The sequence below is a fragment of the Hypanus sabinus genome, chromosome 13, assembly GCF_030144855.1.
Source record: "Hypanus sabinus isolate sHypSab1 chromosome 13, sHypSab1.hap1, whole genome shotgun sequence".
NCBI classification, from domain to species: domain Eukaryota; kingdom Metazoa; phylum Chordata; class Chondrichthyes; order Myliobatiformes; family Dasyatidae; genus Hypanus; species Hypanus sabinus.
The window spans coordinates 109,656,177-109,667,961 of record NC_082718.1 but is presented as its reverse complement, the minus strand read 5'-3'; the positions used below and the strand labels follow the sequence as shown (position 1 = coordinate 109,667,961).

Below are 11,785 nucleotides of genomic sequence, written 5' to 3'. Positions count from 1 at the left end.
CTGGAATGGTTCCAGAAGACTGGAAAGTTACTCTATTCTTCAACAAGGGAGAGAGGCAGAAGGAAGGAAACTATAGGCCAGATAGTCTAACTTCAGCAGTTAGGAAGATGTTGGTGCCATTTATTAAGGATGAGGTTTCAGGGTACTTGGAGGCACATGATGAATTAGGTCATAGGCAGCATGGTTTTCTCTAGAGAAAATCTTCCCTGACAAATCTGTTGGAATTTCTTTGGACAAATATTAAGCAGGATAGACAAAGGAGAATTGGCTGATGTTGTGTACTTGGATTTTCAGAAGATCTTTGACAAGGTGCCATACATGGGTCTGCTTAACAAGCTATGAGCCTATATAGTATGACAGGAAAGATTCTAGCATGGATAGGGCAGTGGCTGATTATCAGGAGGCAAAGAGTGGGAAGAAAGGAAGCCTTTTCTGGTTGGTTGCCTGTGACTAGTGGTGCTCCACAGGGGTCTGTTTTGGGACCGATTCTTTTTACGTTATATATCAATGATTTGGATGATGGAATTGATGGCTTTGTTGCAAAGTTTGCAGACAATATGAAGATAGGTGGAGTGACAGGTAGTTTTGAGGAACTAGAGAGGTTACAGAAGGACTTAGATTAGGAGAATGGGAAAAGAAATGGCAAATTGAATTCAGTGTCGGGAAGAGTATGGTCATGAACTTTGGTGGAAGAAATGAAAGGGTTGACTATTTTCTAATTGGAGAGAAAATTCAAAAAATTGAGGTGCAAAGAGACTTGGAAGTACTTGTGCAGGGAAATAGTGAAGCAGTTTGAGTCTGTGGTGATGAAGGCAAATGTTCACATTCACTTCAAGAGGGCTAGAATGTAAAAGGAAGAATGTTATTATGAGACTTTATAAAGCACTGGTGAGGCCTCACTTGGAGTATTATAAGGCAGTTTTGGGCCCCTTCAAAAGGATATGCTGAAACCAGAGGGGGTGCAAAGGAGATTTACAAAAATTATTCCAGTATTAAATGGCTTGTCATATGAAGAGCTTTTGATGGCTCTGGGCCGGTTTTCATTGGAATGGTGGAAGGCCTCGATAGTGTGGATGTGGAGAGGATATTTACTATGGCGAAAGAGTCTAAGAACAAAGGACACAGCCTCAGAATAGAAGGGTGTCCTCTTAGAACAGTGATGAAGAGGAATTTCTTTAGCCAGAGAGTGGTGAATCTGTGGAATTCTTTGTTGTGAAGGCCAAGTCTTATGTATGTTTAAGGTAGAGGTTGATAGATTCTTGATTGGTCAAGGCATGAAGGGATACAGGGAGAAGTAAGGAGATTGGGGCTGAGAGAAAAATTGGATCAACCATGATGAAATGGCAGATCAGACTCAATGGGCCAAATGGCCTGAATCTGCTCCTATATCTTATGGTCTTATAATATTTAGACATATTTACAGGGAGTGCAAAACAAGTATAACTTTTCTTTATCTTTCCAGTCCTGAATCACTGTGGTCAATTGTAGCTGCCTTCCACCCCCCCCCCCCCCCACCCCAGTCCTGCTGTCTGACACCCAGATCAATGATTCCATACAGCTAAGTGAGCATTCATTCATTCATTGGGGATCTATAGGGACTCTTATTTTTAGGAAACTTCATAATGAATGTCAAATGAACAAATTTGACCTAAGGCTATTGTAACATGACTCACTTGAAATGTGATCTGATATGACAGAAGAGGGGCTTTGTACAATGCCCCTCATGAATAATGAGAATATGGAGGATTCAATCTACTGATATAATCTGATGCAGATTTCCTGGAGGCATCAGAGATAATTTTGTAAAAATCATTATTAGCCACCATTAGTATCACTTGCTGTGAATTGAGGCTACTGTTTATTTTTGAGCCCGTTTCGGCCCTTTCCATCAACTAATTATGATTGAAGTATTTTATACTTGGAAAGTATACCTATGGTTTTTCAAATATGTGCTGTTATACTTTTTTGTAGTGACCATGCTGTTTCCTCTGTGTCTCACAAACATATCAACAATTAAGCTTGTAAAGATCTGCTTACCTTTAGTTCACTGAGGGTTCCTTTACACTTAAAATCAAGTGTCTAAGATTTCAGATTCTGCTCAGGTTTCATGTGCATTCATATGACCTAGCTGCTGCCTGTCTAAACCTGAACAGTCCTGCCCAAACGAAAGCTCTGCATGTAACCGGACACAGACACGAACTGAGCCCTTTCCTAACAGTTCCACATATAAATCTTCAGACAGCTCTGAAGACTTGTCATGTGCCTGGTGGTAAAGTGGATTTGCACATTGTGTGAGTAATGTGAGATTTGTTTTTCTAAGGGGTTTCAGTGTTCAACTTAGAGCAAGCTCAGCCCCTTTGTAGATTTGTTCTCACTGAAAATCTGAAGTTGGCTTGTTATGGTGTAAGCACACCTTTAATCACTATCCCAAAGCAGTTTATTAAGAGTCAGGGAGTCAAGAAGTAAGAAAGTGGCCGTTTGGTCTGCCAAGTCTGTACCAATCATCAAAAGCCTTCCTACATTAATCCTACAATAATTCTCTTTATTCTCACTACATTCCCCTCTAATTCTACTCTAGCTGCACACTAGGGGCAAATTGCTATGGCCAATTAGCCTCTCGACCTATCTGTGAGGAAACTGGAGCAGCCAAAGGAAGACAATGCTGTCTCATGGAAAACATACAAAACCTACAGAGCCTGTGTTGCGGACCGGGATTAAACCCGGGTCACCGGAGATGTGAAACAGCAGTTCTGTATTAGTTGCACTGCTGGGCTGCCCAGGATTCCACGTTTTCTGTCACAGATGTGGGATTATGACAGAAAGTTTATTTCTGTCTCTGTGCCAAGTCTTTTGGCTCATGATCTAGCGTTCATTCAATATATTCCAGGCCACCTTTCCTCTCAGTTGTCCAAAACAAAATGGTACCCAAAAGATTGTGAAATATTGTAATTTTTTTTCTATAGGGGTTTGAGCGAAGGATATGAATTCTAAATATAAATGGGCTTACCATATCCCTGCCTTAGTGCAGTTGGCAGACGAATCATGTACGCCTAGCTGTCCCGCTTGTTCCTACCTGTTTTCTTGCTTGCTTAACCTATCATCCTCATGATGCACCTTTTAAAGAACATACCATACAATTTTTTTGCTCATATAATCTGTTCTAGACTAATGACCATTTATCTCTCTACAGCAGCACTTCCATTCATTCCCCACCCTCCTACTTCTGCAGGAAAATTGAAATTGATCCTGACCTACTACTCTACCACCAGTAATACCAATTGAGCCTCAGGGAATAGTTCACTTTACACAATGTCATCCTAACATATATTCCCACCCTTACCCAAGTTTTTCCTCCCTTCCACTTCTGCCCTAAGCTTTGTTCTCCTTCCATTCTCTAATCACTTTCCCATTCCTCTTTTCCATCCCTCCTCCTTCCTTGTACTAACTTCCCTATTCATCTAACACTACTCTTTATCACCTACTTCTGTCTACCTCATTACTAGCTTCCTTCCCAATCATTTACCCCCACTCTTCTAATCCTCAATGTAATGAATATCAATTTCAGATATGCAATGCCATAGTGATTAACACTGAATTAACTGCTCTAAAATATAGGCAAGTCCAAAAACTGAATGGCTGTAAAGATAAATTCAAAAGTCAGAATGGCTAGATTTTTTTTGTGATGTTCTGTTTGGAGCAGAGATTTTATGCAATGCACACATGACCTCTATTATTTCAATATCTGTCTCTGCCATCACAAGGTATTTCCCAACACTGAACCTGTGTTCAATGTTTTCTCATGTGATGAAAATTATGAGATCAAATTACTTGAGATGCTGCAGAGCAGAGAGCAACTTCATGAAAAAGGTTTTTGCAGAAAGCAATTTTCTCTGAACAGAAACTAGATATTAGACTTTCCAGTGACTACTGGAATTTAATCACTATTTCTACTAGGTCTCTCCCCTTACTGTCCCATCTGCCCATCCCAACTTCCTTATTTAGTTCCAAGCTCCACTTTCCTATCAGATTTTATCATTCCTCTTTTGCCTCAACATATCTCCCAGGCTCTGATAGGTCTACCCTTCCCTCCTCCATTTGTCTATCACACCTTCTTACCTGGATCCACCTTCTCCTCATCTTGCTATCTCTCCTCCATCTTTCAGTCCACATGTGAGGTAGTATGGTAGCATAGCAGTTAGCATAATTCTTTACATTGCCACCTGTAAGATTGAGGTTCAATTCCCACCACTGTCTATGAGGACTCCGTAACTGTACTGATTTTCTCCAAGTGCTCCAGTTTACTTCCACATTCTAGAGTTAGGGTAAGCAAGTTCTGGGCATGCAATGTAGTTGCTGGCAGCATGTGGGCTGCCCCCCCCCCCCCAGCATATCCTTGGTACAAACAACCCGTTTCACTATATTTCAGTGTACACTTGATAAATAAAGCTAATCTAATCTTTAGATGGAACAATTCAACCTGAAACATAGAATGTGCATACACAGTTAATCCGGTGGCTTTCTGCTACACTTGACCATTCAGCCTACAATGTCAGGAAGGCAGCAGTGAGTCAGTTGTTTTGACAAACAAATTTACCAGTTGCTATTACACTACAGACTTAGGGAGGGGACGTTTAACACAACTGCTGTGCAAACAGGAACAAGGAATTACACTTGACAGAGCAAGCAGAAACTGAACAGGTCAGGACTTCCCTATTCTTATGGCAGTGATAAACATTAAGATGACACGCAAAGGTTGACTGAGGCCAGAATCAAGCTGCTGAATGTGTAGTGGTATTATATATTAAGAAAAAACTGGCACACCTTCTACATTCAGTTTGATATCAGCACCTCAAATGTAGCCTACCAGTAAAGATCAGACAGGAGCAAGCTCTTTTCTTACTCTAAAACTGGCATCTATTCTAATTTCACGAAGAAGTGTGATAATTAGTGTAGAATAACAGCCTTGAACACAGTATGACTTTCACACTGCTTAAAATGTGAATTACTGTGACAGTATCAGTTTGTAAACATCAGTGGTTACTGCTGTATGATTCCCAAGGTTTATTGAAAGTGTTGTCTAAAAATGCGTATCTTCGTACACAGCCATGTGTATCTTTGTATTACATCACAGAACTATATGTAGTTTTAAGTTTTAGGTCATTATGGAGATGAAATAAAGTAATACTGCAATCATGCAGTTCACTCCTTTTTACACAGTCCTTTTTTTGCAGAACAAGACATTTAAAACAGATGAACATTCGAGATTTAAGTTTATTTATCAATGTATATACAGTGAAATGTGTCATTTGCATTAACAACCAACACACTTCAAGGATACGCTGGGGGCAGCTCACACATGCCGGCGGCAACACAAATTGGCACCCGCCACTAGCAGCTTAGGTACAACTTGTTAAAAAAATACTTGCCTGCAACTAACTGAGAATAAAATCCATCTGTATTTCCCAACCAACTACACTGACCTTCTCAATGGTTTTGTAATTACTTTACTAAACCAGTACAAATATATGAACAAATATTGAGCTACCATCAGAGGAGCAGTGCGTTTTTTCAAACATCACAAATGGTAAGTTTATGGTATCAGTTGATTACTAGCAGTACTGACTAGGTTTGCTTTGATGTCATGTAGATGTAGAGGCTGGTTTGAAATGTAGGCAACATAAAATACTTGAATCAATTTATTAAATTATTTTATTAAAATAAATCCAGATGTCAATTAGCATAATACAAAACTAAATTGGTAAACTTTGTACTGAGTTAAACACACAATGTAGAATCATACCAGGCTGTCTTGCCAGGGTAGTGTTCAGTATGGATATCATTGTAAACCACTAATCCCCAAATCACTAAACCACCACATCCTACTCTTTTATACCAGAGCGAAAACATTTCAATTGGGTTATTTCTACAAAAACAGAAAAGACCTTAAAAATTAAAGGTTTTACCCTCATTTATCTAGTTATGAACATCGATCTAATTTTAATTTGCCCATATGTCCAAGTATGGAAAGGACTGACAGTTCTTCGCTAAAGCACTTCCAAACCATATTCTGCAGTCTATGATGTTCCAGTACCAGTCAAGAGAGAGGACTAGAAGGAATACATGGTTATCAAGGAGAAAAATAGAAGTTATGAGAATCTTATATACTGAGTTGGTAAAACAGCCAGTCAAACTGCCATCCAATACTTGCTCAGCTAATGCAGTACATAACCAAAGAAATCAACAGAAAACAGTGGAAAAGTCATCTGGTCTGTCAGCATCTGTAGAAAAGAAACTAACGTTTCATGTTGAAGACCCTTCATCAGAACTGGCAAGGTATGAAAAAACACAATAGTTTACATCTGCAGAGAGGATGGTAAAGGGTAAATAAGACAAAGGGAATATTTCTGATAAGGAAAGGCCAAAATGAACCTTGGAAAGTCAGGGTTAAAATCTGCTTGTCTTTTCACAAGACATTGCCAACTTCTATAGTGTTTCCAACATTTCATGTTTTATTTCAGATCTCTGCCACTGACAGTTTTAAATTTCAGTAAATAGCCTAGACCGACCCGCATTCAGATTAATCTACCTTCCCTCCAAAAGCAGTCTTACTCCAAATCAATTCAAACCATGCTTGAGGTCTAATGTGCATAGAATGAATTGCATAACACACTAATGGCTCAGAAGGGAAGTGGGTGGGGAGAGAAGAAATGATAGGAGTAGTGATAGGAGATTTGTTTGTTAGGGGAATAGAAAGGCGGTTCTATGGACAAGAATGAACTTCCTGGATGGTTTGTCGTCTCCCGGGTCAGCAACATCTTGGATCCAGTCTTCAGCATTCTCAGCAAGTGGGAGGGTGAGCACCCAGAGATTGTGGTCCATATCGGTACCAATGACATGCGTAGGATGGGTAACAAGGTGCTGCAAACTGAGTTCAGGGAGTTAGGTACGAAGTTAAAGGATTGCGATTTTAGGATTGCTATCCATGCCTTGTGCTAGTGAGGCCAGAAATAGGAAGATCATACAGTTTAACATGTGGCTAAGGAGTTGGTGCAGGAAGGAGGGCTTCAGTTTTCTTTTTGAATCATTGGGCTCTTTTCCTGGGAAGGTGGGACGTGTACAGAATGGATGGTTTGCACCTGAACTGGAGGGGGCTAATATCCTTGCAGGAAGGTTTGCTAATGCTGCACAGTGGAGGGAGGGGGACTTAAACTAGAGATTGGGGGGTGGGATGAGGGAAACAGAGCACCAGAACAGATAGTGAAGAGGTTGTGGAGAAAGATGTTGTTAAGCCTACATACACAGTCGGGTATCAAAAGGTTGAGCATGGTGGAACAAATATTCTGAGCCACATATATTTAAATGCAAGGAGTATTGTAGGAAAGGCTGACAAGCTTAGGGCATGGATCAGCATGTGGAATTAAGACATTGTAGCCATTAATGAGACTTGGTTGCAGGAGGGGAAGGACTGGCAGCTGTGTTTCATGGTTCTGTTGTTTTAAACCTGAGAGAGTGGGAGGGATGGCACTACTAGTCAAGAAAAATAGCAGTGCTCAGACAGGGCAGACTGGAGAGTTCATCTAGAGGCTTTATGAGTAGAAATGAGGAATAAGAAAGGCATGACTGCAATAATAAGATATTATAGACCAAACAACATTCCACAGGATTTAGAGGATCAAGAAATATAACATTGTGATAATAGGTGATTTTATACTTTGCACATATTGACTGGTATTCCCATACTATAAAACGGACCAGATGGGATAGAGTTTGTCAAATGTGTTCAGCTAAGTTTCCTTAATCAGTACATAGAAGTCCCAATGAGAGTGTGTGCAATACTTTGTCTATTACAAGGAATGAGACAGGGCAGGTAACATAAGTTTGTATAGGGAAACGTTTTGCATCTAGTGATCACAATGCCATTAGTGTTAAAGTAAATATGCAAAAAGATAGGTCTGGTCTGCAGGTTGAGATTCTAAATTGGAAAGGCCAACTTAGATGGTATCAGAAAAGATCTGGCAAGTGTGAATTTGGATAGGTTGTTTTCCAGCAAAGATGTTCTTAGTAAGTGGGAGGCCCTCAAAAGTAATATTTTAATAGTACAGTTTGTATGTTCCTGTCAAAATAAAAGGCAAGGATAACAGATTTAGGGAACATTTGAGGCCCTAGTTGAAAAAAAGGAGGTGCATAGCAGGTACTTGAGCAGAAGAAGAAATGCAAGAGAACACTTGAAGAAATCAGGAGGGCTAGAAGAAAACATGAGGTTGCTCCAGCAGACAAGTTGAAGGAGAATCCTAAAGGCTTTTACAGATATATTAAGAATAGAAGGACAGTAGGGGACAAAATTGGTCTTCTGAAAGATCAGAGTGGTAATCTATGTGTGGAGCCAAAACAGATGTGCGTGATCTTAAATGAATTTTTTGCATTCTGTATTTACTCTGGAAATGGACACAAAGTCTATTGATGTGAGGCAATTACAGCAGTGAGGTCATGGACCCTATACCGATTTCAGAGAGGAGTCTGCTGTTTCGAGACAAATTAGAGTGGATAAATCCACAAGGCCTGACAATGTGTCTCCCCAAGATCCTGCAGAAGACTAGTGCAGAAACTGCAGGGGCTCTAGCAGATATCTAAAACATCCTTAGCCACAGGTGGGATGCTGAAGGATAATGTTGTTCAATTGCTTAAGAAAAGCTCTAAGAATATGCAGGAAATTATTGGCCAATGAGCCTGACATCAATTGTGGCAAAGTTATTGGAAGGTATTCTAAAAGACTGAGTATACAAGTATTTGAAAAGACAGGGACTGATTAGGGATAGTCAACATGGCTTTATGCGCGGCAAGTCATGTTTAACCAATCATATAGTATTCTATGAGGAAGTTACCAGAAAAGTTGATGAAGGCAAGGCTGTGAATGTTGTCTACATGGGCTTTAGCAAGGCCTTTGACAAAGTCCTGCATGGGAGGTTGGTCAAGTAGGTTCAGTCACTTGGAATTCAAGATGAGATAGTAAATTGGATTAGACATTGGCTTTGCGGAAGAAGCCAGAGAGTTGTAGATGGTTGCCTCTCTGACTGGAAGATGGACGTGAGACTTGATACAGATATACAAAATTATGAGGGGTATAGATTGGGTAAATACAAGTAGGCTTTTTCCATTGAGATTGGGTGAGACTAGAACTAAAGGTCATGGATTAAATGTGGAAGTTGAAATGTTTAAGGGAACATGAGGGGAAACTCCTTCACTCAGAGGATGGTGAGAATGTGGAATAAGCTTTCAGCACAAATGGTGGATGCTGGGCCGATTTCAACATTTAAGAAAAATTTGGAGAGGTACATGGATGGGAGGTGTATGGAGGGCTATGGTCCCAGTGCAAATCAATGGAACTAGGCAAATTGATGGTTTGGCATGGACTATTTGAGCTGAAGGCTCAGAGACTGTGCTGTAGGGTTCTATAAATCTAACCACAAATCTCAGCAAGGTGAAGGATCTTAGTGCCAACAGTGTAATCTTTGAGCCATTTTTTTTAGAAGAACAAATGCTAACGTTAGGCACCCTGGGTACCAGTAGTCATAGAAAAAAAACATAGAAACATAGAAAATAGGTGCAGGAGTAGGCCATTCGGCCCTTTGAGCTTGCACTGCCATTCAGTATGATCATGGATGATCATCCAACTCAGAACTGTACCTGTTTTCTCTCCATACCCCCTGATCCATTTAGCCACAAGGGCCATATCTAACTTCATGGCACTATTTGTTCTGGGTTCTTTTCCCCACCAACTATACGATTTATAGTTCCACCTCTGAGCAAATCTGCAAACTCCATTCTACCTAAACCAAAACCAAAGAGATTAACGTTCTGGTTTTACTAAAACAGGAACAACATTCAGATTAACCAAGTTTAAATAGAATTCTCTTCCTAGAAGAGGAAATTTCATCATCTCGGTTATATATTTTTTTCTTCCTTTAATTACCTTAAACTTGATATACAAAGGCATTCATAAACACAGATTTTCTTAACATGGTGCAAATCATACATTACCTATGGATCAACTATTGCACTTGACCTTTATCTAATACTCAAAAATCTCTGCTTTTCAAAAAAAGAAACCCTGTACATTAGTTTTACTGTTCCATTGTAAGAATTTTAGGTAAAGAACAGATTGGTGTTGGGTCCTCAGCAGCAGATTCCACCTCTCTTACAAAGATTACTCCAAATGTTTTAACGATAAATTCACTGTCCTTGCAATTTAACTTAATTTAAATGTTACTTCATAATATTGCTATGCTGGCAGACATGAACATGATAAAAATGCTTCGTGCCAGCAATTCTATTCAGATTGGTAAAAGCACCTTCATCAGAAAATGGCCACTTAACACTTTAAGGCAGCTTTGGCCAAGATATATAACTTAAACCTAGATGTCAAAGTAGCTGCAAGTATTCATAAATCAACTACTCTTAACTTCTTCTTCTCTGCTTCAGTGAGTGGTTCTTTGTTTAGAAGTCGGCTATGCAATTTTGCATGCTTGCCAATACCAAGTTTGGGAAGCCCACGGTTCAGCCCCTCCAAAAGAACACAAGCCTTGCAGAGCCCTTGGCTAGAAATGTAACCACAGCGTACACAAGTGCCCTGCTTGGGCATCTTCACATCCTCTTTCACAGAGAGGTTTTCACCAGAGTGAATCACATCCATAATAGCACTTGGTCGGATTGACTCCAGGTCTTTCAGGAAAGTACGGGCATAGCCCCGATATGCATTAGGAGAATACACACATTCAGTGGAGAAGTAGTCCAGTTTCTTGAAGTAAGCATACAGCACAATCTCTTTCTCATAAGCATACTTGAGTGGTTTGCAACGAGGAATTGCCCCTTCACTACCTGTAGTAATCGCAGTACAGCGACGTAGGCGAGCAATATCTCCACGCAGGAAATTCATCAAGACTGTCTCAGCAATATCATCTGCATTGTGACCTGGGTGTGAAGGGAATAAAAAGGTTATCTTCAACACACAGACATACTTGTTACTGAATGAATGTGCATGTCAGAAGTCCACAGGCTCATCCTTGAATTAAGACCAGCCAGACAACCACATTATCACATCAACATGGAAGGTTAAGTAGAACTTAAGAGAAAGCAGTGTTGGTGCAAAACACTGAATTAGCTGAGGATTGCCAGATTAATTGAATGTGTCCAAAATCATTTAAAAAAATTCTCAAAAGCCTATTTGCTCGAATAACTTTTGTTGTGGCTATGTTAAAAGTTAACTGTGGAAAAACTTGATTAACCTTTGACAATTTTCTAAGTTTGTCCATTAATGCAGAAACATTTACAATGCTTTATATTATTCCCATTTATTCTTATAACACTATTTTCTCTCATCCAGATTTAATCCTTATTCAATATCATGAACGATTTTCCAAAGTAAATCAAGTGCAAGATACCATTGTTAATCAATGGTCATTGGGTGTTGGATTTATACCAAAAAGCTTCCGAACAGCTGGTTTCCATTCACTTATGTGGGGAAAGAGTAAGCAAAGTGCAAGACAAAGGATGAGAATGATTTTTCTAATGAGCTTGCGAGTAAATAAAATAACTCTACACATTGAGTAGCTAGCATAAAAAGTGGAAGCCATAAGAAATGTAGCTGATTACATTAAAAACAAGTAGGTCTGAACTAATAAGAAAATATAAACGCTTTGGAACACAGATGGAGGAGAAAATGTATATTAAATCAATTATTCTGGGCTGAATCTTCTAAACAGAGAAGTGGATTTGCTCAAAACATTTG

At 39.6% G+C, this 11,785-nt stretch overlaps 1 protein-coding gene across 1 annotated transcript in view; it reads right to left on the bottom strand.

The window, feature by feature from the left end:
• Positions 1-5,625: 5,625 nt before the first annotated feature.
• ctu1 (cytosolic thiouridylase subunit 1 homolog (S. pombe)) overlaps positions 5,626-11,785 on the bottom strand; it is a 28,612-nt gene continuing 22,452 nt past the window's right edge. The window contains exon 3 of the mRNA XM_059988458.1: positions 5,626-10,968. Coding sequence (XP_059844441.1) covers positions 10,439-10,968 — 530 coding nt within the window. The 3' untranslated portion in view covers positions 5,626-10,438. The remainder of the gene's footprint in view (positions 10,969-11,785) is intronic.